We start from the raw sequence: 27,075 nt of genomic DNA, 5'->3' as shown, positions 1-27,075 counted from the left end.
ATTCATTTTTGAAAAATCATTTCCAGTTTAATAAATTTTGTAGAAACTTTATTTGGACGTACGACGCGAGTTAAGGTTCCGCTGTATTGGCATCTATTCTAAAGCCTTTATGTTTAACTGACCTTTACATAAAAAGTCTATATCGGGCATAAAACAGCAATATTCACGGGGGACATCTCGGGGCGAAAAGGGTCCGGTAGCAGTTTTCATCATTGTTAATCATTTCTCACCATTGGAGATATATTGTCTCATAAAGGGATGAAACTACATCAATTAGTGGTCTGAGAGAGCATGAGTGCTTGGTTTAAATGTTAAGTAGCATATTAAAATGACAGTTAAATGGTTCATAGACAGTTATCTCTGAGTTGGAATCAGTCCTTTAAAAAGAGGAAGAAAAAACCTTGCGTCAATTAAATGGAGAATGAATAATGACAGTTAGCTTTGAGGCGCCACTGATGCATGTGAGCTCCTCTGATTTTAGATTAAGAAACACTCCAGTGCCATTGACTGGTCTAAGGATGCAATAAAAATTGTAATGTGCATTTAAATGGGCAAACTAAGGCTAGAGTGACATGAAGGCAATGTGCAGAAATGACAAATAAATAAAAGAAAGTGATATTTGGTTTCACAAACTCATAAATTAATAAATACATATTCAATATAGACCCAGTTGATATTTGTGCAGATTGTGTAATTGGAAGCACAATGTATATTTTACAAATTTTTAGTCGTGTAATGTGGTATGTATTTTTTACATGTGTAATTGTTTAGGTATAGTGAATACCCCTGACTTAACCTAACGCACAACCTGCGACATCATGTCAAATCAAACAAGCAATGAAGTGATAGAAGAAGGAATTAACGGCTGACCCCTCACTCCTCACCTGTCTGCAGTTTGCACTTTGCCCGACCGGTGCAATTTGGGGAAAATTGCACGATAAAACACAACAAAGTATTTTCACATCTGCTTGATGGAGGTGAGAGCTAATTACATTAAATAATTGATAATGGAGCGGACCATTTCAGCAATTTTCATAATGACTAACAGACAAGAGAGAAAATCAAAAACCGCTGCCAACCTCTATATAGGCATTGATACGAAAAGGACATCAATGAAGGAGATGGAGGAGGGGGTGGGGGGGTTGTTTTAAGGTTAAGGTTAAACCATTACCTCATTGGCCAAATCCAGCAAGACAGGAGCACAGGGATGTGCCGTGGCTTCGCTCAGATACCTTCATTACAACAAAAGCAGAACAAAAGCATTGACAACAAATAGGAGGCAGACAGAAGAGGGGAGCAGTGCAAGCTAGCCGAGACATGCTAATGTCCCTGATGACTTTGCCCTGGGTGGCATATGGCAGGCTCGATGCGGTTAAAACAGCACGGCTCCGAGGGATTCTAATTTCCCCCCAAAGCCAGACATGAATATGGTGGTTAGTTAACCCCTGCCGCCCAAAAAGACAGTTTTCCCTCCCCAACTACAATCACTGCTGTCCTCAGGTCATTTCCAGATTATTATTCACATATTTATTCCTCACTAAAAAGTATTGTAGGGATACCACAAACTAATCTTTTTATAATTGATATTTCAATTGATTACTTGGGTAATCGACTGAACTCTGCTTTGCGGTAACAACATAAAACTAGATTTTTGTCCTTTTCGGTCTAAACCCCAAACCCTGTGCATTAGCATCATCATGTCGCTGGAAGTGTCCGTCAGTAACAAATGCCCTTGCAGAAACACATAAATGGCGAAACATTGGTTCCGTGCATCGCATATATGGTTTTAAAATTATTAGTTACAGTTTCAAGGCATCATTTTGTGGTCAACTTAACCGAGTTAGCTAACTTTTTCCCCCCCAGCCATATAGGATTGCTTGTCATGATTATGACTACATGTCCTCACACAAATTTAGCACAGACAAGCAGTTTTATACCCAGTAGCAAAAACAATGGGTAAGATAATACAGAAGGCCTCTATTGTAGAAATTCCTTTATGAAATACCATTAACCAAAGTTATTGTCATTTTACAATTAATGTCACGTGAAACTGGAGTTTAAAACAAAATGGAACACTTGTATACATATCTATGACATATTTTCAAAGTGGTTCAACTATACCCCGCAGTCACCCCCCAAAAAGTGCATCTGTTTTTCTTACTAATTACACTGCATTACTTTTAGTATGGAACCTGCAACAATCTGGATTGAATCTCGAGTATTACATGACTGTAGCCCCTTTCCCAGTGGCCAACAGGGCAATGACATAAAGCAGAGCATCGTACCTTTGGTAGTGGCTTTCAATTACATCAGGTGCATGGTGCCTCGATATTGTCCTTTTGGTTCGTTTCTGTTGTGAGACCAGGAGAAAAAAAACTGTAAAACCAGTATAAAACACATTACTTGCCCATACACGTGAATGTAAATGTTGTGCCCTGCAATTGGCTGGCGATCAGTCCATAGTGTACCCTGCCTCTTGCCTATAGTCAGCTAGAATAAGCTACAGCCCACCCGTGAACCTAATGAGGACACTATAGAAAATACGACAGTTTGACCCTAGAATGGATTACTTATATTTCCATTATGTCCTACAGAGAAAAAAAACATTTTGGAATCCAAACAAATTGACTTTGGAGGTTCTACTGCATAATATGCCATTGTGGCAGAAAATCACTACTGCTACTTCCAAGAAGATGCTAATTCACACCATTTAATTTGTCACAAAGTAAAGGATTTAATTTTTCCCTGTCCAAATGAATGAAATAAAGCCTGACGTATTTAGCCCTGGCATCTCTTTCGTACTCCTATGAATGAGCATGAGAGATCTTAGGTCACAGTGATTTATTTTCAATAAGTTTCCCAGAGCGGTGGTGGGGGTGAAGTGTGCAAAGGCAGCCTTGTTTAGCCCCCACCTCTACCCTCTTTTTTGATCAAACAATGATGCTATTCCCATGTTCCTCAAGCTGACATATCCATGCAATCTCCTCACCGAGGAGCAGAACAAGGTTTAGGAGAGGAATAGCATTGTTTAAAAAACAACTTATTTGAAAACTGCTACACAAGAAAAAAAATCTAATTCCACTGAGACAGCCCTGGTGACTGACACCCGTCAGGCGGATGATAAATGACTCCATTTTCTGCCCGTGCTGCCTTCTGCCACTGGCGGCGGCGGCCATTTATCATCATCGGCTGTCAAGCGTGGAAAGCGGCAGTGACAGTGCGAGTCAGCAAACATTTAGCACACGCAGCCGCACTAGACGGGGAAATTATTATTGTCAGAATAATAATGGTTTAGCATAATTTATTACAGGTCCACCAAATAAGCAGGGGCTAGATGTTATTAGACAGATGGATGGGGAGGCTTGGCAGCCATCCACCGAGGCTCGAGCAGGCAAGTGGCGTCGACGTGAGGAAGAGGAGGGGGTGAAATAAACGAGTGTATGTTGGCAAGGTGCAAGTGTGTGTGTGTGTGTGTGTGTGTGTGTGTGTGAGGGTGGTGGTGGTGGGGGGGGGGGGTTGAGGGGCATCCTCCAAACCAATCAGAGAGCTGGCAGTTCAATTACAAAGAAATAAAGGGACATTCATCATTCAATTAGGCACCTGTCAGGGCTCACAAAGGAAGAAAACTTCTAACCTGATACTCCAGGGAGAAGATGCTCAGAAGAGTGGACTGCGAGTGACTGGAACAAATAAAAGAAGGACAAAGTTAATTACCAGAAAGCATTGCACACATTGACAAAAGAAGAGAGGATGGGTGTGTGGTGGTGGGTTGTAGGGCGGGAGGCTTCAATGCTCGGGCCAGATGCCCTGTAATCTAAAAGAACATGAAAACAAGTGTGGCAAAGTTGTTCCAGATGATCACCTCTGACAGAGAAGACACGGGGAGCTTGAGTGACTTTTATGTCACTTTCATATAGTACGCACCAGTTTGATTCATTATAGTGGAATTGAATGGAAATCGTGGGGTAAGGGACAATTTACAGACAACCTGTGTTTGTTTGAATGCTAGAATGGTCACGAATCACGATACGGCCTCACTTTAGGACTGGCATGTGGTACTCACTGTGTGAAGCCCCCTCATCCACCAACCCCACATGGCAACCGGTGGGCTTTGAAAATGGAAACTCTCACTGCAGGTAGCACAGTGGCTCCCAGGAGTCCGTTCATTCCAAAAAAGGTTGCCATAAGCTACATTCATCCCCAGCCCCCGGTCAATGTCAAACACCTGGCAAAGACACCAACATGGGGAAACAAGCAGCAGCAATACGGACTGCCTTCAATATCCCTCCAGTTGTGCAGAACATAGCCGCACATTGCGTCATCGGGAAAAACATGAATGTTGTTCAAACTAACAAAATACAGTGAAAACATCAACGGTTGAACACAATTCTACTTGACCTCTAATTTGTTCATATTTGGAATAATTTCCCATGGGATATAATGTAAATTGAAAGCATTGATGTGGTGTAAGTCACCAGTTAAGTCGTGTTTGGTTATGTCAAGCCTTAGCAATATAAATTTTAACCAATGGAATAGTCACCTTGAATTTTAGTTGCAAGGCATAAATATACTGCCAATTCAAACAGTGAGAATTCATCACAGAGGTGAGTGCCATCACCCACAAGGTTACAGTGTCCAAAAATAAAGCCAACCAGTTACAAGCAAAAGACAAAAGGACAAAAACTCTGAGGACAAAAAACAAAAAAAACCACTGCTGCTTCAGCATTAATTTACAATGATGCTTGGGGACAAAGGGGGCCGCTGCAATTAGAGGGGGGCCATTAAATGGTCAACTGTCAACATGTGGACACTTAAGGGAGGGGTGGAAAAAATGTCTTCCACACTTCAACCTTGCACCTGAGCATTTCAACAACATTACAGCCTTATGGTTGGCATGGGACCGTCACGATCCCCCTGCTGGAACAGACATCTGTTAGGTTTTAAATGGATTACTCCATAATGAGCATGATTACAGTCTAATTGCTAAATCTATACCCTGTTAACTTTAAAGGGACATAAACTGCTCTTAATATCTAAGAAAATAGATCTGCTTCAAAAACGCTAAGATCTTTTGGAGCTTTTGTTTTCATTTCTTGAGTCAGGCCATTTTGAGCCCTTATGAAAACTGGACAAAAAGTGAGCAACAAACAGACATTGTTTATGTTCAGGTTTGAAAATATATTAATAAAATAGGGCATTTTGCAAGATGACTGCAGACATGTGGACCAAAAGCAAAAGCAGTAGAGGTTTAAAGGTGTCAGTTTTACAGTGCCATACCACTTTTCCATTTGCAGTACATTAGAAGTGAGTTACTTTTAAATAATCTATCAGTAAGTTGGTCTCCCCTAAGAACTATATGCTTGCTAGATATTAAAATGTGGAGCAATGTGCAACCCTCCATCTAGGACCCAGCCTGCCTCGCAATAGTAATTCTAGCTTAACTGATGCTCTACTTGTCCTATGATACAATGCAACACTGTTGCACTATTTACACAATGTTGGAGGACTGATAAAGGAGTCAATTTTTAACAAGGGATATACCGATAACAGTATTATTGTGTTTCGGGCTTGACTAAAAAATTATCCGATACTGTAGGCACCCATACAACATTATTCACTTGCCTGGCGTTGGCCTATACCTTCCAGTTAGAAGCAACGTCAGCCATGAAGGTGTGGAGATAGTTAAGGATACACACAATAACACTTTCAGGCAATTGCAATTTATGATCTGCAAAATTAATGATGGGTGGCTTTTTTCATCTGTAATATGTTTGATTTACATCTCAAGCATTATGACAATAAAAGAAGACCGGAAATTGGTGTATCACTATTTGTCCAGTGTCCGTGACCACATCTTGGTTTTGTAATCAATCAAACAATGGATATTTGTATGTGAAGCATCTTTTATTTTACTTTTGTAGGAACAAAGATTAAATTCCAGCACCCCACCCATTCCGCATGCTCTAGTTCTTAGCTATCATTTAGAACACGAAAAAACAGAAGGCTGGGAAACACTAGAGTGGCTGAGGAATTGTTCACTTTCAACCTCATTATCTTTCCCTACAACGTAAGATGGGGGCAGTAATATGCACTAACGCCCCAAATAGTCAAGCAGCCGATGAAATTAAAAATAATTAGCGCCTTCCAGTTTGTCATTCCACTGGTTTGTGCTTTAGGCTCGGTTAAGTTTGGCTATCCGCTGCTTAGGAAAGTGAAAAATTGAACTTTCAAGTGCAGAATTGTATTTTTTTTTAATTGTGCATAGAATAAAACACTACAGTCACTTCAACCTATTTAATATGAGATGGGGGATTAAAGAATATCAATTAAATTCTCCAATGCCAATAGACAAATAATTAATTATAAGCAATAGCGGTGATTTAGGTAATGAAAGCCACCTGGCTAATGACATTGGTATCATATGCTGTCGCGGTGCTTAGCATTTGGTGGATCTGCATGCATGAGAGTGTTGCGTGGTGAGACACTTCAGGGCATGAAACGGGCTAATTTAGACACAGAACATCTTTGACTTTTCTCCCATCATTGATGATGAGGTGATAAAGAATGTAAAGATTGCTTCATTTTTGTACACGAAAATTGTATTTGATATCGACATCAGTTGTCCTGATTGATGCCTTGCAAGATTGTTAAATGTAAAAGGCTAAAACATGAGGACTTGCTGACAACATCCACTCTTCTATCTGTCAACAGCTAGATATGCAAATGTTAATTACGCATGCTGATAGGCAAAACGCTAACATCTGTTTCACAGCACAGCATTTCGAAAACCGTACAATTTAGTTTTCTGTGTTATTGTATACATGTGATAATATTTGAGACGGGACAGAAACAAACAAGAATGTAGGTGTCGTGCAGCTTCAACAAATATTTGCACAACCACCGCATGTGGAATTTATAGCATTGTATGTATTTTGTACACTTCAGATTTATAAGCACAAAATAATACTTGCTATTCTGTTAAGTTCTATCATTACTGTTTTGATTGTTGCTACATACATTGTCTGATTGAACACTTAACATGCACGTGAACGTCCTTCGTGATCACAGAGGAGCTTTTTTAGCTTTTACACAGAAGTGTTTGCGGGCTGGCTTCAATACACCGTGGTCAACAAAACCAACAGACAAGACAACAACCTTTTTAGACCGTTTTAGTTATTAGCTATGGAAATGGATCCTAAAAGCCCAGTTTTTCTTTTTCTTTTTCTTGCCATTTCATCTCACTGTTTAAATGCACTGAAGTGAAGGACAATGCTAATGCAATTGGTCGGGATTGTTTCATACTCACAACATTCACACAGTCTGAAAGGTTATTTTCATCAACGCGTATTCCCTGTACGTCTTAGTTGGTGCAATTACTCCACAAAGACAGTTTCCACCCTAAAATGTGTCCTTATAAATGGTTACAAGGCCCACTATCCTTAAGATGCTTACCTCAGTGTTTTTAGCTCAATGAGTTGAAAAGTAATCTATCGAATGTACTTGGACAACATCCCTGATATGAAGAGAAAGTCGTCATTCCTGTGCTTCCTAATCAAGTAATTGATTGCATCTATTATTCATGAATTCCTCAGTCTGACATGAAGTTGTAAACTCAGCACAGCTTCTCCCTATTCGACGTTGCTCCTCTATGCTTACATTTCATTCATCATTTCACCCTTCCGGAGATAATTCTAGAAGGGTGAGCAGAAAGCGGAATTAGCTTGCTCGCTTCTGTCCACCATTAAGTCTTGTGCCCTGACTGGCATTTTTGTTTACAATTATAAGAAGATGCAGTCGTAAGTGCGACACTATGCACCGGAAGTTGTCAAACAATTAAAAATCTGAGAAAAATATGCCTTGAAAGTCGCACGAACTGTATGTATGATGAATGCACCAATATCTTGTGACACTTCAGTTCAATGAGCATCTATAAGGTTAACTCAACAAGTGAGGTATTCATAGAACAGTCCCAATATGTCAATGCGCGATGAACTTATTGTGGCGTGTCACAGTGTTGAAAGCACTAAATATGTCATTGCTCTGGCTGCACATCGCAATACGGTTAAACCAACAATATATATAATAATAATAACGATAATAATAATATCGGGTGAGTTTGTTGGGAATTCACTGAGGTACAAGTTACACTTGGAAATGGCCGAAATCTCAAAAATATACTATTTTTAATAAAAATCCATTATTTAAAAAAAAATACATGAAAAAATAACACAATATATTTGTTTTCTACTAATTTAAGTGCATTACTTGTCGAATAAGATCATATTAAATTCTGAAATGATCTGGCCCATTAAGTCCATATGTTTGTCACGTCAGCAAAATGTGCTGAAGATGCAAAGTGCACAGACAAAATGGGTTTTGCATGTCATTCGTGCTTCTGATTTTAATTGACACTCTTATTTGTCACATTTTAATAAAGCCTTCGGTGACAACAAGAATGAACAACAAGAGAATAAGTCAGTTTTTTTTTTTTTTTTTTTTTTAATCAACAAGTCAAAGATAGATGTGTAAAAAGAAATGTTTTAACCAGTGAGTAAAGACGAAACAACACTGTAGGCACAATAAATAATCAATGAGCAAGTCCCTCGGCTTCGTCTTGAGCCGAGATATTACCATCAAAAACAAAGTGTCTGGAGTCAGGAAATCACCATATCAATGGCACATGCCACAACAAGCCTGCCCTTTGCTTTTGCCTCTAAAGATCATGCTGGATAAACCCCCACCAATAACAGAGAAATTAACAAATGCTTGACATTTGCTCAACATCCATTATTCTGACACTTCTCTGTGAATTTCAAAAGGCTGAGCGCATGCTTAATCAACATTCATATTCCCACAGCGATCCACCGCACCATATTGCGGCCCGCCTCGGTGCCAATGAAAACGGCACATTAGGGCCTGGTTCGAAAAGAACGTACGGGGGGACTCCTCGCTGGGGAGCCGTGTGTGTGTGTGTGTGTGTGTGTGTGTGTGTGTGTGTGTGTGTGTGTGTGTGTGTGTGTGTGTGTGTGTGTGTGTGTGTGTGTGTGTGTGTGTGTGTATAAGTGTGAAAGCAATGGAGAAGAGAAAGAAATGGGAGGGAGAGGTGGGGATGCTTGACACCAAACTTTTAAAGCGTTTTCCAAAACAGTGGCATCTGCACTGCCTTTAAGGACGACATATGATGAGTGGGCTGAATGGCATTTTACATAGGGGGAAAAAAAACGGGGGTGGGGGTAATAATTACATCCACATCTATTCATAAAACACCACAGAGGGATAGAGGACTCACCTCCCCTCCCTTCTTATACTTAAGGGGACAAAGGGTATATGAACTGGGGGTCCCCCCTCCCTCTGGACCCAGGGGAAGTTAGGCAAGACCTCAGAGACCAGCCCATCATTTCCAATTCTAATGCATGGCAAGAGAAGGACCTAATGGGACTGATGTCACACGTCTCCCTACACTGGTCCCCCACCTTTGCTGCACTCCAGATACTTGGGCAGGACACCACATGCTCTCTGTTAGAAACAAATACGCGTGAAGCGTTTTGTCCAAAGTCTGTGTCGGTCTCGTCACGATTTCCATGAAAGCACAAATACACAATTCAGAGTCTTCAGGTAATCTATTTAATGTTTTGTAGAAAACCTACATGAGCCAGGTGAGATTATATAAATTCCACAGGCAAAATTTAACCTTACAACTATCTCTAAGTACCTCAAAATTTTTTGAATCGAAATAACAGTCAAGTGAAAAGCCTGTCCTTGCAATGGGTAGGTGCTTGAGGGTTGTTATTATTATTCAGGGTTGATATATTAGCATGCGTCTCCATTGTGAATTGGGCTAAGAAAGTGACAGCACCGTGTCCAATGCTTCACCCCCCACCGCCATCAAGCACCAACTCCCAGTCCTCTCCAGGAGCAGCCCAGACGCGGAAAGAGTGGCCAGGCTGACAGATGACTCCCAACATCTGTGTTATGCAGGCCGTTACAGATGAGGGGTCTCTTTCTAGTCCGTCTGTGGGACCCTCCCACTCTCCTCCCATTGGACTCATGGTTGGACAGGCAGAATGACAGACCCCCCCCCCGTGGAAATCAGCTTGAAATTGACTCTTACTTTCACTTTGTCCCAAGTTTGGTCGCTTCCCATTTGCTAAATCGAAACCTAATGATTCTAAAATGGTGTTGGCCCAATAAATTATTCATTGCTATTGTTTAACATCATTACGCACAAATCAAAGTTACACACATCACCATTCGTTTGCGTATTCATTAGTACAGACAAACCACCCTAAAATCAACCAATTTGGAATTTGAACACAATTTCCAGAAATGTTGCAGTTGCAGTACGAACCATCAACATGCATGACATCACGCAAAACCTCAATTCAGCGAGTGTTTTTCTTTTGTCTTTTTTAATCTTTTTCTTTTTGTGGCACTAAAGAAGAATCATTGTCATTTTTTTACGGAAATTAAATGAATGGAATGAAGTTGTAATATATGTCGTATCTATAAAGTCTGTAATCGCAATTAAACATTTTCCAGTTATGTAAATGTGAGTGTAACAATGTCATTTTACAAGACTGAAGTGGCATAGGCGAGAATAGAACATTAAAAGAAAAAAGTTGGACTATTTAAAAACATAAAGTCATAGAATTATGTTTTTACAGGCAAACCAGTCAGAATTTATTTTGAGATCAATTCAGAATATGAGAAAAATATGTCGTGTGTTTTTAGCTTTTTCTTTAACTTTTTGCAACACTTATTCCAAAACCAGAACAAACCTTAAAAAGAGTAGTGTAAATCATATAATAACAATATCACAATGCAATTTCACATAAAGTTACTAGGATTGATTTTGCCAACATTATTCAAGGTTGATCAAATGGCCTGGATAAAAGAGTAAATTGCAACACAATAAACATCTCAAAACCTCGGGAACAGGGGCACATTTTTGGCTGATACCAATATAGAGGTAAAAGTAATGCCAATAAAAAAAAAAAAAGTGTTTACAATGCTAAACATTATTTCACAGTCCTTGAAACAACTGCCAGGGCTATCTCCCATCATCTTATTTAACAGGTGCATCACTATAACAGTTTATGTGATACACAGAGTTGTTCCTATAAAATAATATTGCCTGCTTCCCTCCCACAAAATATTTTTTTTTATTTTTACACAATTTTCAAGTACCAAGATTATTGGACTATTTTTAACTTATAAAAAATATTCTTCCAACTGTGTTAGTGTGAACCCACTCCAATTCTCCAACCATAGTCACGATGGCCAATATTTACGCAGTGGCAGGGCTCCCACACAGTCCGAGGGGACGGGGGGACGGCAAGTGGGGAGGGAGGCAGCTGACTGGCGTACCCGAGTGCATGCTAAGAGATGATGGATGGCCTAGTCGATATGTTATGTCTTAAGAGCCTGATTTCCTGCCAGTCCAATCACTAACCCTCCAGAGTCCAGCTCAGCTGATTGGACAAGCAGAATAATTCTGCAGGCTGTGAAAACACTGCTGCCGTGCCTGCCTGTCAGGCCCAGTGAGGAGACTCGGGCATTTTAAAGAGCACGGGCCTCACCAAGATTGCTTATGCTGAACGAAATAATAACAATAGCCGGCAAGACTAAACAGAAGAGCCAGCACCTCCAGGAGGCTGAGATTGTGCAGAATTATTGGAATGAAAATGCTCCTGTGTTTTCCTTTAATTATTACACTCACCAGTACCACTTTCTTCTTGAGGGGAAAATGGCATTTGGACGGTGTGTTGAAGTTGTCGGAGCACAAAATACATGGTGTTTGTGCCTAAGCATATGGAATAGTGAATGTATTTTGTAAACATGTCATGACCTGAAAAACTATTGTATTAGGGCCGCACTGAGAAGAAAATACACTTCATGTAAAGGACAGTATTTTGATAATTTGGTCATAGAATACAGTAATAAAGTCGAAATACAGGTATTCCAAGAAAATAGTAGAAGAAGTTGGTATGTTAGTCTAAATTGTATTTTGAGGGATATAATTTCGCAAAGATAGATAATTATATATCTTAGCTTGCGAGCTCATTGTTAGACAAATTGTGTCATTGTTTTCAATAATTAAAAAACATATTTTTCAATGCTTTTTTACCCCAATTGCCCCCCCCATTTTTCGTGGAAATTGTATACTGGGTGATTTAACTTCTTTTTTTTTTTTTACGGGTTAAAAAAAATCTCCCAATGCCATCAGTTATAAGTGGATTTTCACTATTCCCGGGCTAGCGTGGTCGCTATTCCCCGTGAGTAGCGGGGGTTGACTGGACATGTCATTCAACATTTGTACAAAGACAAAGTATTCAAGAAAACAATATCATAGCAAGTTCGGGTTCAAACCATCATGTCATCAGCCCCTAGTTATTGTAGTTATGGCTGCGCAAACAGCAAGTCTGGCAACCTGTTTTCTAGTTTGGCCATATGACTTTACACATATGGCCCATTAAAAAAAGAACTTTCCTATCATGATATTATGACGTAATTTTAATATGATTATTTTTAATATATTTGAGTCCCTGATATTATGATTTAGTCATTGTAATTTGACAGTTTTATCTTTTAACTCTTTCATTCCACAGCCTGCAGGACTCAGGTCAAGTGCATATCGCCGAGCATCCCTCTTTGGGGAACATCTACCTTCCTCTAGATTGGTGATTAGGGCACAAGTGGAGGCGTACTAGAAAGCTCGAAATGCATGCGACTTTGTAAGTGACCTCAGTGGGATCAGCAGCGGTGGTGTCCCTGTAGCCTTGGGGGGATTACACATGTTACGTTCAATAAAGAAAAGGCCCTTGGTGTCAAGGAGAAAGGCAAACACCACCATTAACCCCTCACTTCGATTTGTGGGGGTGCAAGCGCTGCATGGCAAAACACACTTGCTAATTTTGCACCGGTGGATTACTCCAAAGAAAGGTGAGGAAACAATGGCCACAAAATTGTATAGGAACATACATACATAATATTTAACAATAACACAAAATGATGCAATGCAGTTTGGACCAAATGTGAGACAATAACATGCCATTATATTGTACAGCGTGTTTCAAAAGTCACAACACAATACACACTTATTTTTTTCTATTTTTTTCCTGTATCATTCTGAGAAATGTGGGGACAACACCATTTGGCAGATTAGGCTTTGCAGTTTTTGTAAGCACTGTACATTTTTGAGAAGTTTTATGGCCATCACATAACTCCTATGGGTGTGAATCGCCAAGTACTTGGCAATTCGATCCGTAACACGATTCATAGGTCACGATTCGATTTGATACCGATTAATCCCGATACAAATCTATAAATCGATTATTGCGATTTTTTAAATTCAAATTTAGAAAATACTAATCACTAAACTTGTACATGTACACTGTAAGATTTGTAAGAAAATGTATTTATTTATCTGAAACTTCAGGCTTATAACTGTGTTTAACAAACAATCTGTGGCAATCTGTTTCATGTTTCAACAGCATTGAAATAAAATATTAAGGCTTAATGTTTCATTAATATAAAATTATTCCATGCTTTAAGACGTTTTGTTGAATATTTCCATACAAAAATTGATGTTTAAACATCGATTCGGCCGCATATCGAATAGATTCAAGAATTGCACGCTGTAATATCTCGATATATTGCCAAATAGATTTTTTTTAACACCCCTAATAGCTCCAATGCGTAGAAGCTAGTGGTGCAGCAATTAACCGGTTTTACGATTAACCGTGGTTTTTAAGCATCAGGATTAAATAACCGCAGCCGTTCAACAGCACTGGTTATTTCTGCTCACGTGCGGTGCAAAATGAGCCATGCGGCATAGTTCATAGCTCTTCTTTTTCCACGCGGCCCATTTAGCAAGTGCACAACAACACAGGGCTCATCCTTGAACGCCGCCCGGGGAGAGTTGTGTACCCGACGACCGTGGGTAGGAATGCGAGGCGGCCATGCCAGGCCGTCCTCGCGGTTGAGTGGACGTAGGGAAAGGTAGGCCGAAACGAGGCGGAGGCGAGCGAGGCTTCAAATGGATGATTATGATGCTCAACAACCTTAAGTCGGTACGAGTAATATAGGAGTTCAGTTCAGTTGCCAATTTGGGGACGGAAAAACTTCTTGCCAGGTGGCAATTTTGCAGTACTTCTCCAATATCAATGGCTGAGCGATGAGCAAGGAAATGAAATGTTCACCAAAACTGCAAAGCCTGAGATATGATATATATCACATCTGGTCGAATGATAGTAAAACTAAACAAAAGGAAGTGTATTGTGACTTTTGGGACATCCTTATATACAGTACAAGTTGATTGTAGAATCATAAAGGGGGTCCTCAGTATACGAGGTTATAAACAGCACACAATGAAGCTGTTTACAGAGGTGTAAGAACAGACTCACACAGCACAAGAAGGCCGCACAGTTACCACCGTACGTTTTCGTGCCCAAAAGTATTGTTTATACCCACATTTACTTTTTATAAACTATTGCACATTAAAAAAAATCCCAGTTCAATAGGGAATATTTGTTTTTAATATATGAGTAACTTGAGTGACTTGAGCTTGTTAAATCAAGTTACCATTGAATTGTTAAATTAATACTTTTCTAAACTTGTAAATGAAATATGACTAATAATGTCATTGCTATTGGATTTGTCCCCTTGAGTGTATTTATCATCTCACACATTGTCTTTTGGTGCTGAAAGTCCTTACAACACAGGCTGGTGGGTGACTTACTTTGGAAATGTGTCCTTTAACATCTTCATACACTGCCGTGTTGGTCTCAGTTGCTCTGTCCATTTCACTATCTCGTTGTATTCGGCACGGGAAAGTTTCATCTTTATACGTCTGCGAAAACACACCGTTTTTTTAAATGTAACTAGCGGATCTTTTTAAAGGGAAATGGGCTCAGTTTAAGCTGTCAACAAGTTGCCATCATAGCTAGCAATGCTTCATCCCATGCTGTGGCAAACACGACGCATTCCAGACACAGGCAGGGTTTTTAAATGACTACCGAATCCCTGCCGTGTTTTAAAAGTAGTTAAATGTGATTACGGAGTGAAAAAAACCTTTAAGAAAGGTTTGTTTACCATTTGTTCGAGCCGCCTTGCGACAGCTCTCTTCCGCTTCCCGCTAGGAAGTTGAAGTGATGACCTGTGAGCGAGCTGTGCGCCGATTGGTCTACCCGGTCCAAAAACTGAGTATACCAGCGCATGATTGGCTCTTTTTGCCTCAAGTGGGCAGGACTCTGGCGATGACAAGCTGCCTCCCGGAAAGTGTGAGTGGAGCACACACGCACACACAGGCGCGCTCCCTCCACGCGAGGATTCCAAGAAAAGGTCTAAACAAAATAATATACAAATGTAAGCTGTGTTGTTGTGACTGTGAAAGCTTTAAGCAAATGTTGGAAACGTTGACAGGAGGACAAAACAGACTGTCGACTAAAAATGGAGTGCATTGTAGACTAGAGTGAACAGGTGTGTCAGGCTGAGTGAAGGGGCAAATGGCCAGCCAAAATATTTTTGTGTCCTTCTGTTAGTTTGTGTTAATGAAACACATCTGATGACTGAAAGTATTTTATTTGAGTGAAGTGGGGCTATCTAGAAATGTAATCCTCCACTTAACTCTTTGCTTGTGCCCATAGTTATAAGTTGTAGTCTGACTAATGAACATGTATTAAAATGGCTTATTATTGGGAAAATAGTAACTGATATTTTTACAAGTTGTTAAGTAATGACATACACGCCAGTTTCCGCGCACTTTCAGTGTTTTTTTTTTTTTTTTACATTGACTTGCATCTATATTTATCTATCATTATCCATCTATGAATTCCATCTATATTCTGCCAGTTGTAAATTTGTGTCAAAACATTTTATTTTGTAAGACAATTTTATTTTGACAATTGTCAGCTGACTATTGTGTGGAACAGAATAGCAGAATAGGACGATTTGTGTGATGCCAGAATAATCTGTAAATCATTTATTTTTAAGGATAACTGAAGATGAGTTTGAAATGATGTTAAAATATTTTGGGAGTTTGTGCATGGTATATTTAGAGTTTAAACTATTCATTTAGGGAGCTATAAACATTTGGGGGTCGTTCGTCAATACTCACAGCTTGTTTACTGTATGTATACTATTTATGATTATGTTTTATTTTTTTTTCATTTCACATTGCAGCTTTTGATCAGAAGATGAGGGGAACCTATATCCATACTCTTTCCTTAATCTGGAAGGATTGACATTCATTCACCAGAAAATAAAGGTATGTGTTGTCATACCCCTGGTGCTTTATGGACTCTGGGCAAGAGGCCGACTACTACCGGTAATATGTAAATGAAAGAAAGCATAGTTGTAACAAAAAAACATGCAGAGTAAAACAATGACTTTGAGACATGCACAACCACGTAGTCCCCTTAACACCTCTAATTTCAGATGTAATTTGATAAATCTTCCCCTTAAGATCGGTATTTTATAATGGCTTCATTTTAATTTTAATTGTAATTGGTCTCGAAGCGCTACTAAAACACAGTCTGCTTTAATTCATTCTTTGCATACCAATGCATAGATATTACACAGGATTGTGGATTTTTTTCTGGTTTTGTGTGTTTCTATTTAAAAAGTTAATGAAGAGCATGTGGGACCCCACCCCCCTTGTCAACTGGAAATGTCTCATTGCACTGCAAGGCGATAAAGTCAAAACATTTCATTTGGCAACACTATTGCTGGTTGCTCCCCATTGTGATTGAACAATGTATTGATGAGCACGAAAGCCTGTATCATGACCCGCGCCGCGTCGGGAAATAAAGGCCATTGTTGTTGGGCAGTGTAGTATGATGACTGAGATGAGCCGAGGTCTCGGCCCCGGCGCGTGTTCGGCGCAACAGTCTACGGGTCTGAAAGGGCTCGCTGCGCTGCGCTCGGCTACAAAAGGAAGCTGTGTAGTGGGATTGGTAGCGCCAGATAAGATCAGGGCCTCTGAGGAAGTCTGGTCTGATTGCTACAAAGGGCCAAGGTCAGAGGCAGGAGGAGCGCCTCGGCTAGGTATCAGAGGATCAGGGGGTGGGGGTTTGCTGGAGGGGTGTGTAATAGGTAGAAAAGGATCAGTGTAATGTGATGGCATTAAAAGATAAAAATCAGAGACCGGGTTGGGAGTCAGTGAACTGTGATGGCTTTAAAAGCGGTAGGATCACAGATTATGTTGTGTCTGTGCATCCTAGCTACAGTTACACAACAATGATCAAATGAAAACGATAATGTTTCAGTGAAATTTACCAAGCATGGGCATTCGGCTCAGTTATTTTTCAAGAGATGTGAGCCTAATGAATGTTTTGAGCTCAGATTTCCTTGGCAGTGTGGATTGGCTGAACCAAATAAGACGAAGAAGAATAGAGATGGCAACTGATTTTATGTTGTTCTCCATTAGACCACAAGTCTGAAGTCAGAATCAGTCACAAAGTAGCAATACAATAATTACAGTAAATACAATATTTGGAGAGAAAAAAATCTGGATAAAAAATTTCAACCAATCAAATGAATGGCAGTGAGTGTGATAATTTCTTTCCAGCAGTTGAAACGGTCCAAATCATTGCTTCCTTCGTTTCTTCCCACTAGTTTTCAATAAAAAGTTATGTAGCCACCCTGCCTTTAGGCTAATGCACAGCGCGATGTGCATTTTGTTTATCTAATGGCAATGTGACGAGGGACCACCATCTTCTTTTAAAAACAAACAAACAAAAACAATGGATTGAGTGAGCTTCTACAAAATAACTAACAAAAATAACTACTACTCTCCTGCCCACGCTGCTCTTTTCACCAATAATCCTCTAATTGTATCGCCGTTTGAAACACAACAGTAATTTTGACCCGTTGACATCTTGGAATTTTAGCCTGTATGAGAAATTGGTGAATATTTTTAACTGAATCTTGTCAGCCAATCAGAGAAGGGGGTTCCCTGTGTAAAAGACGGAACAAGAGAAATAATCAAGCTATACCATAATTTGAAAGTTTCCCAAAAATATTTTTTTTCCCAACACAAAAAAACTGATTTCCCCTGGAACCCATTGTCAGATTTTCCAAATTCTTAGTGCGTAGTATTCAGGTTGAAGTGGTCATTCTGACCAGACTCAACGTTTTGACAGACTGTCATTTTTGGGAAATTTTATAAGCCACATTACTAATTGTAAAAAGGCAACAACACACCAGTGGGGGATACATTTTGAAGCGTATCAAAAGAAGGAAAGTGCAAATTTTGGCTATGGAAACAGGTTTTATGAATAAACGCTGACAAGATCGGATACAGGTCACACGATTTGACCGGATATTATGACACACGTACGTTTAAAGGATAATGGGAATTTTTTAAAATGTATTTATATATATATAAATATATATATATATATATATATAAATAAGGTTTATTAAGAATTAAAAAAGCAAACTCATACGATGTCATCGCACGGTGCAATCGCTTCCTGTTCTTCTTCTTCTTCTTTTAAATTACCGGTGGCTCCCATCTCTATGGTGTACTGTATAGTCCCCTCTCAATATTCGCAAAAGAAGAACAGATGGAAACGGGCATAAGTCACATTTCCGTTTTGCGCATTTTCAAGAAATTTGCTTCAAAAATTCGAAACAATTGGATGGAAACCCCCCTATTGTGAAAGGAGCTGTCGTTGGAGGTTGCGCGCAAGCAGGGCAGTGGTACACACAGCACTGTTAACCAGCTGTGAAGCCTGCTCACAGTGGGAGGTGAATTTACAAAGGGTGTCTCCCTGTGATCTCCGAGAGAGGCTGCACTGATCTCTCTTCTCGCTGCCATTGTAGTGCAAAGCAAGGTGCCGCTAATGCCGCTTATATACCCGCAGAAGAATAAATGTCGGGGAAATTGACAGCATCCCCAGTTGACGAATATAATGATTGATGATTTGCTTGCTCGTGTAATTTCCTCTACTCGTCGCACATCTAAGGGATATTGTAAGATCTTCCACGTCTTGCCCATTAGTCCCTCTCTCTCTTTTCCACATCCAGTGGCATCGCTTACTATGCAAAGAGCGTGTTTGGTTTCACTCCATTGTCAGCATTACTGTCATAATGTTTCTTCCTTCTTCTTTTTTCCCCCCGCCGCTCAAGTCGGTGACTTCACTGGCCCCGCACCGCAAAATTGCTCTCGGAATCTTCAGGGAGTCTGGAATCTCAGCTCTAAAAATCACAGTTTAAACACGAGGGAAGCCAGAGTCAGGAAATGCCTGTAGTATTAGCAAGGTATCAGATTTGTGCCTTTCGAACCCCCCCACCTCACCTCCGAACAGCATGACTGCTCCAGAAAATCCCACATCCATATTTTACATTGCGGCAGACAAGACATGTGTTTCGCTTGAGCTTTCCACTGTGCCTCCTCCATTTATTTTATTATCCTTTTAATGAATCTAATTAGCAAGACAAGTAATTAAATGCAATTGTGCCCAATGCTCGCGAGACACAGGGAGAGCACACTGTTCGGCGTGAACGAATTTACCAGATTAATAGGGGATTGATAATATTTTGGGATTGTATTTCACTCTAAATGGCTGCGTGCGGAAACAAAGGCGGCAGCCCCAGCTCATTAATCATAGTCAACGGGCTGGCCGGCCGGGCCCAATTTGCATGACCGAAGGTGGCTGCACATGCTGCCGATTGGCCTGCGATGTTGGATCAGCCTCCATTCCATCCAGACTGTTAACACTGTGTCAATCAACAACACACACAAAAAAACATGCCACAAAAGGAGCGCAGTAAAAATCATTTTCCCCCTCATTATCCAACACCTTACTCTTGTTCCTTTTATGGGGTCTTCTATCTGAAGGAGACATTTATTATTAATTTTTTTACATTTATTTTTGCATCTCTCAATTTTTGTAATATTTGTCTTGAATGACATGGATTTGTAATTGAGGGGAAAAGGAGAATATCACTTGTTCATCGACAGTTTGTCCTCATCTGGATTCCCCCCTCTTGCACAAAAATCCATTTTAACGTGAAATAATTGAGTTGAAGCGCGCCGCAGCTAATCTCACCGCACCGGCTCTCCAATCTTGAATTCTAATTATCTCATCATGAACTTTAAGAAAGAGGCAATGCTTTAATGGCTTTTTAACTCCATAAGAGGTGACTGAGTGGGCCGTAGATAGTTAATGTGTGCGTGTGCATGTCACACACACACACCCACAGTTTCTTCTGGTCTAGACTACGTTGTGCTGCAGCTAGCGTCTCACGCTGTGCTAACCCCCCCCCCCCCCCCTCCATCACACCCCGCTTCCACCACCCGGCATTCCCCTAATATCCTGGAGGCATTTTTCTCATTATCAAATATTGTTTGATGTCTTTCTTTCCCGTTGATTAACCATGGTCACCAAACACCGGGCCGGAATGTTTCAAATTTAATTTTGGGCCTCGGAAGTACCTGCAGAAGGGGTGTGGGGTGGGGGGGGGGGATGAGGCGAAGAGCGCAGGGGACACAGCGTGTTTTATGTACGCCACACGCTGGAAAACACAATAAATCCTGGAGGAGAATCATTAGCGGAATACTAGTGGTTTTTACGACCATTGTTATTCAACGTTGTATTGAGATGCAGTAAATTATTCCTTTTATTATTGGTCCATGGATTCAAGCCTATATTCAGTTTAATTATGTTGTTCCTCATCCCGCATAGATAAATGTAAAAAAATAAAAAATAAATCCACTCTGCACAGAAATGCAAATGCTACATGTATACAAGATAAATATTTAATTCAGGGGTGGGGAAGCTTTTTTCTATCAGAAGCCATTTGAGTTTTTATCGTCCTCCGAGGACCATACTAAATTTAAGGAAAAATATCTAACAAATGTGTGTTGGTCTCTATTTTTGGCCTTTTATAAAACAGTCCTGTGAGGTTTCATTAACTGGGCTGCACCAAATGCCGCCATTGGCCTTATATGGCCAGAGTGCCATAGGTTGCACACTTCTAATTTAACCACACCAGAAGCAATTTGTGTATTTTAGTGTCACAGTCCATTTTTCTTGTGTTATGTGTTTTTATTGCAGTGACCACATCTGTTAGAACATCATAAAGACACAAATATTAGCCTTGTGCAAGAAGATGTATAACCAAATAAACACAAATAAGAAAGCCAAACTATTTTTCCTATAATCGCAGCATGTCATAAATAGAGCGAATGCTTAATATCTGTGCTGGCCTAATGATATTATTCCCCTCAAACTTGAAGCAAAAAGAAAAATGGTAGCGGCCTATTTTATAGAAACAAATGCAAAATGTCAGAGAGAGTGAGTAGAGGAAAGAGGAAGACGGAATAGAGAGAGAAAGTGTGTGTACTCTATGAATGAAAGGTTATGCGTCGCCCCACATGTTTGTATTGTCAATAACTGGAGATGGCTGTCAGGAAAAGTGGAGAGATAAAGGTCAATAACTCAGGCAAATGTGTTTGTATTTGTGCACTCCTGCTGATAGCAAAGCAAACGTCAGGGCCCTGTGTGTGTGTGTCTCAGTGTGTGAGACACCCCCACAACAATAACACAAATATAGCGAGGTCTTACGGCTACAGCGCAACGCTCATTATCGTCGTCGTCGTCGTCGTCGTCGTCGTCGTGGGTGCTGGAAATGAGAGGGAGCCTCAGCACATGGCGGTGACAGCCGGCACGGTGTCACTCAAAAGTCACTTAATAATGAAACACGCCAGAGATCAGAATAGACAACGATAAAGTGCAAACACAAAGACACCGTGCTGCAGGAACGTTTTAAAAAATATATACATATTTGCCCCATTTTTTTCCACTCTGCATAAACATGATCATTGCTGTGTGACTTTGGAGGCACCTAAACAAATAGAATTAAAATGATACCTCCACTCTTCAAATTTATTTGGCCTGGTTGAATTTTTAATCTATAATGTGTTTGATTTATTTTATGGTATTTTCTTTTAGTTTTTAATGTTATCATTTTATCATTTAATTGCACAATGCCATCACAAAGTCAAGTTTCAATGTTATAAAAGCTACATTAAAATTAATTACGACAGATAAAGTCATTTAAAAATGATCAATAAATGAATGGACTGTTGAAACATATTTCCTAATAAAAACAACAGCAAAAATTAAAAAATGTTTATGTTAACGTGGACAATATGTAAATGTATGGAATCTTATTTGTATTTTCAGACCAAAAATCAACAAAAACACCTTTCCCGCTCTTTGCTATGCTATGTTAAGCAGTAATCTAAAAGTGTAATTTATTTTTCATGCTTGCTCATTTGTATTATTTATTTATTTATTTTTTACTCACTCCTGCACCGTTTAATGCAGCTCTCCATAGCCTTGGGCGTCATAAATGTGCAATTAACAAACTTAACTAATTCATGAGGAACATTGTGGAACTAACGGAGGGCATAACTAGACGCCGCTGTCATTGGCCAATATCGTTATTGTTGTGCTTTTAATTGCCTGACGAAGAAGGTGGCGCTGTTCGGAACATAGCTATTGAGTTACCATGACGATAAGAAGCACTCCCAAGCAATTGGAGGTATTAACTTCACTGGTTTAACCAGTTAACAAACAGATTAGGCGCACACAAAAGGAGGAATTCACCCGTATGCAGTGATGCCTAAAGAAACACTTATGCGCCTTACCAACAAAACACTCTAGGTATGTCATTTTTAACTGTGCAATCACTATCACATCTTCTGTAAAGAACGCCCTAATTAAAGCGGTAAATCATCAGAAGCGGAGCTTACACCTAAAATGGATGCCTCTCATTTACTCATTTTGTTTCCGCAAGCACTTCATCTCCCACAATGCACAAATGTTGTCCTTTATGTTGCGAGCAGATGAGATTAAATGTACTCTTAGTGTGCATATAAAGTCCATAAGGGGAGGGAGGAGTGTAAAAAGCGCAGCCCTGCATCCCCTCCGTCAGCCACAGTTTGTTTGTTGGCTGCTTTACATTACACGTGATTATGCAAATCCAGAGCTGTTCCTGTGCATTATGGGCCAAACGCATCATCAAGATCTTTTCTAAAGCAGTCAAGGAGCTATTTTGGCATTCTTTTATTATCCGCAACAAAGAAAGTCTTTTGTTCACGCTTTGCCGCACACACACTTATAAGAAGGGGGAGAGAGAGAGACACACACACACACACACACTCACACACATATACACACCTATATGCACTAGCACTGCTTCTGCCTTCCATGACTTACTACTGTCCCCTAGTGGTGTGAGACTCTCCTGTTTCATTCCTAAACCCTGCATTTCCTTCAACTTCACCTGACTCTTGCCTCTGTCCCCTGTGCCCCCCTCTTTCCCTCACTTTGCCTTATCATGCTCAAACATTTAAAGGCTTGATTTGTTGTATTGTATAACAGAGAGCTCCCATTATGCGTCCGCACTGTGTCCACAGTGGCTTTTTGCCTCAATGGTGGCCTCAAACAGAGTCAACAAAAACAGGAACCCTGGTGTTTTGTGGCTATTGTGAGCCACAGGGCCCCGTGTCAATAAGGTATTGTTGGGCGAGAGCGACGCACCGAAACTGCTGTGAGAATGTTATCAGGGCCTGTGGACACGGAGGGTGTGCATAATGGTGCTAAAATGTAAGTATGATTGTTTGGACAAGCCCCGGCACAAGTTGGGAACAAGCCTCGATGGGGCACTTACTAAAATACTTGCAACAATTGAACCCTGCACAACTTTTTCAGAACTAACACAATATTGTTGTTTTAAAGTAACAGTTCCAAATATAATGTTAGTTATAGATTGTACATTAACTTATATACATGTATGCATAAATGTACATATTTATGCATAGTTTTTGGGCAAGTAGTCACACTTTTTTCATAGTATGGCTGGTCCAGAGACTTGTGCTTTCTTTGGCCCACTAAGAATGGGAGCTGATGGCCATTAATGACTGACAAGCCGGACCTTTAAACACCTGATGTAAATACTAAAGTAAAATAAGTAATTCATGACCACACTCAATTAAAATTATTGTATCTCAAATCATTTTTTTCCCCACTGAAATGAATGGAAATGCCATTGATCCGTTCCAGGCTTCCCCCCACAAAAACACAAAACATTCTTCCATGCTTATCGTGTTAACTCTAACCCTAAGTAAGACGTTTTGTTGAATATTTCCATCAAAAATTGATCTTTAAACATCAAATCGGCCGCATTGCGCGATGTCATATCGCGATATATTGCCGAATCAATTTTTTTAACACCCCTACCAGCTATGGTTCTTTGGCTGTAAATGGTTATTAAATGTTTTTACTAAAAGTATACACAACTCAATTTTACAACATTTGCACTGGTCCTCCAGTTCCCTCACAGGTAGCTAATAGTATGCATTTTTATACGTCCCATTTTTTCCCCGCTGTTTCTTCCGGATCACAGCTATCCCAAGCCCTAATTGGTGCGATAACCTGGAACGGTGCTAATAAACAGCAGGGTAAAAAGGGTCAGCCTCCAGTGGCAAGTGCACAGACACACACCGTCAAGTCACTCATGTCAAAGGAGCAATTAGACGGGTTATAGAGGATGGCACCTCCGCCTCTATAATGCGGCCCGCCACCGCTGGGAAGGCTTCTGGAGAAAAGAGGGCTATCAGTCAAAGCCAAACCACATGCATTCATTAGGCTGTTCAGCTGGACATCAATTATTCATTTAGAAGGGTGGCCACTGGATTATTTCTGTCGCCGTCAGGCTTGTTGGATCAAATTTTGATCATGGCTCGGTTGGTTAAATATGCATTGTTGTCAATGTGATCAATCAGAAGTGATTTTAAAACTATCAAGTAATGGTTCATTCAATGCATTTTTTTTTTTGTATCGACACTGAAGACCAGTGATATTTAGTTTTTTAACTTTTTCAACTAAATTTTCTGACCTTGTTTTACCAAACATACTATCAGCACATTTTTCCATTAACACAGAACAAACAGAACATTAGCCTACATTTTCCTCCTTTTGTCACATGACTGCATGTGAAAACTTGGCCAGGTAAAGCACAAGGAAACGGTTTTAACAAATGCTGGAGTGTTTGGGAGATAAGCTTCCTGCATATGGTACAGAGTGGCATGCATCCGTTTCATGTTTGCTAGGTTCTTTAGATGACAAAAAGAACGAAACTGGAGAAAACAGCAGATAACATGTGTAAACAATTTTCTCTGTCCTTTTCATAGAGCATCTATCAACTTTTAGAAGTGTTGCAATCAGAGATGAATAATCAACTTCTTTTGACTTGGTATCAACTCCTCCAAGTCTCGGTTTTAAAGCGATCTTAGACTAGATTTGGTGTCAAATCCTCCACACATTGGTCTTGACTTGATCTCAACTACTCCAAGTCTCAGTCTCGACTTAAAGGTTGAACCTGCCTTGGTCTTGGTCTTGACTTGGTCTCTACTCCTTAAAATCATATTCTTGATTTGCTGCCGACCCTCATTGATCTTGCTTATGATTTGGTCTTGCATTGCATTGATCTTGACTTGATTGCAAATTTTCCAAGTCTTGCTTTTTTGCTTTGGTCTTGGCTTTGACTTGGTCTCAACTTCTTAAGTCTGAGTTCTTATTCTTCACTGGGTCCCACATTGCATCGGTCTTGACTTAGCCTCAACCCATCAAAGGCTTGGTCTTGACTTTGTCTCTACTCAAAGTCTTAATCTCGTTTTGGTATCAGTTCATGGGATCTTGACTACAGCACTACGTTTTAGTATACTCAAAAGTGCATCGTAACCATGCCATAACTCTAAATGTTCACAGCAATAAAACAACACAAGTGGTACGTTGTCACCTGGATTAACCTCACCACATGGAGGAAAAAATAATGGCGCAAAAATAAAAAGGATGCGGGTGTGTTTTGTTTGAGTCATAATTAGGGTATAAACATTGTGGGGAGGTGACGAAGTGCAGACCTTGGACTTAGCCCTCATCTTTGAGCCCCGACAGGCACTCCCGCATGATGCAATGAAATGCCTCGGGGGGGTGAAGCCCTACGTAGTGTAAAGCTCTTTTCATAACACAGCTTTGCTTGTGAAAACAATAACCATTTTGCATTTGTGGTTAAATTCACAGAGGCCGTAACCTTATTCCTGCACCACCGGTGGATTGGCTTCATTTTCCTCCCCCTTACCCCGTTCCCATTGAGTTTGTGCTGCACTTGCAGAGTGAGTCTCTTCACAAGAATGTGTCTAATTTAGTGGCTAAGAGGCAGATTTATACCTGTGCTAGTTATGGAGAAGGTTGCTCCCCAGAGAGGACCGATGTCTGTTTACAGGCGGAGCCACAATGCCTTAGCAGATGATAAAGCACCTGCCAGCGCTCCCCCATGTCTGCGCCGTCCCGTTCTGTCTGCCCCGCTCGCATCCCTTCGCCTCGCCATTCTCTTTTTTTCCCTTGTAGCCCATTCTCATGCCATCCTTTTGCGTCCTAGCCCTCCTTGGGATTGTGTCGCTAACAACCATTTCCCACTTTTCTCCCAAGAGTGAATCCATTTTACTAGCTCGCTCTGCCGCGGAGCTTTCATCTGTATATCCCTCTGCTTCGTCTTTCCTCCATCCTGCTCCTCCTACACACACACGCGCACACGTACGCACGTACACACACACACGCACACACCCGTCAGCCATCAGCGCACAGAACTGTGGTCAGGTTTTGTTTATGGCCGGGAAAGGCAATATCGAGATTGTTTCAGAGCGGTGTCATCACTCGAGATGTATCGCTGTCAAGAGTGTGTTTTATACGTCTGGGCCGGCGGCCGCAGCCATTTTGGGAAGCAGAAAATATCATATCATATGACCTCCTCCGGAATAAAAGTAAACTATCGGCTGTAAATCCGATACACAACTACAGAGGGGTGTATTAAAAGGAAAGGGAAGTATGTGGGCTCTCTATAAAGATCGCCAGAGAAATAAAGATTACTTGTTACTACTGTGAATCTATTAAGTTTGTATTGGTGATAATTGTAAAACTAGGGATAGTTATATTTTTTAATGGGCTGCAGCAGTATGTAACTGACCTTCTTGAGACAGCATTCTAGTTGTGAGGGAAT

General features: G+C 40.4%; 1 protein-coding gene and 1 long non-coding RNA gene across 4 annotated transcripts in view; one reads left to right on the top strand and one right to left on the bottom strand.

Moving 5' to 3' along the window:
- Positions 1–15,159, bottom strand: part of cdin1 (CDAN1 interacting nuclease 1) — a 59,914-nt gene extending 44,755 nt beyond the window's left edge. For both annotated transcript variants that reach the window (XM_086094837.1, XM_086094836.1), the window contains exons 1-5: positions 15,094–15,159; positions 14,741–14,851; positions 3,635–3,680; positions 2,286–2,350; positions 1,172–1,232 (exon numbers count right to left, since the gene is read on the bottom strand). In XM_086094837.1, the coding sequence (XP_085950963.1) occupies positions 1,172–1,232; positions 2,286–2,350; positions 3,635–3,680; positions 14,741–14,841 (273 nt within the window). In that variant the 5' untranslated portion in view covers positions 14,842–14,851; positions 15,094–15,159. The remainder of the gene's footprint in view (positions 1–1,171; positions 1,233–2,285; positions 2,351–3,634; positions 3,681–14,740; positions 14,852–15,093) is intronic.
- Positions 15,160–15,285: 126 nt separating this feature from the next.
- The window catches only part of LOC147162755 (uncharacterized), an 81,414-nt gene continuing 69,624 nt past the window's right edge, over positions 15,286–27,075 (top strand). Inside the window, exons 1-2 of one of the 2 annotated variants that reach the window (XR_015097170.1) lie at positions 15,286–15,342; positions 16,183–16,267. This is a non-coding gene — a long non-coding RNA (uncharacterized LOC147162755). Of the gene's footprint in view, positions 15,367–16,182; positions 16,268–27,075 lie in introns of both variants that reach the window. The other variant, XR_015097169.1, reaches the window with a different exon arrangement.

The sequence above is a fragment of the Leptonotus elevatus genome, chromosome 14 (assembly GCF_054856555.1).
Source record: "Leptonotus elevatus isolate MCC_2025b chromosome 14, RoL_Lele_1.0, whole genome shotgun sequence".
In the NCBI taxonomy this organism is placed as follows: domain Eukaryota; kingdom Metazoa; phylum Chordata; class Actinopteri; order Syngnathiformes; family Syngnathidae; genus Leptonotus; species Leptonotus elevatus.
This window is presented reverse-complemented; position numbering and strand designations above follow the sequence as displayed.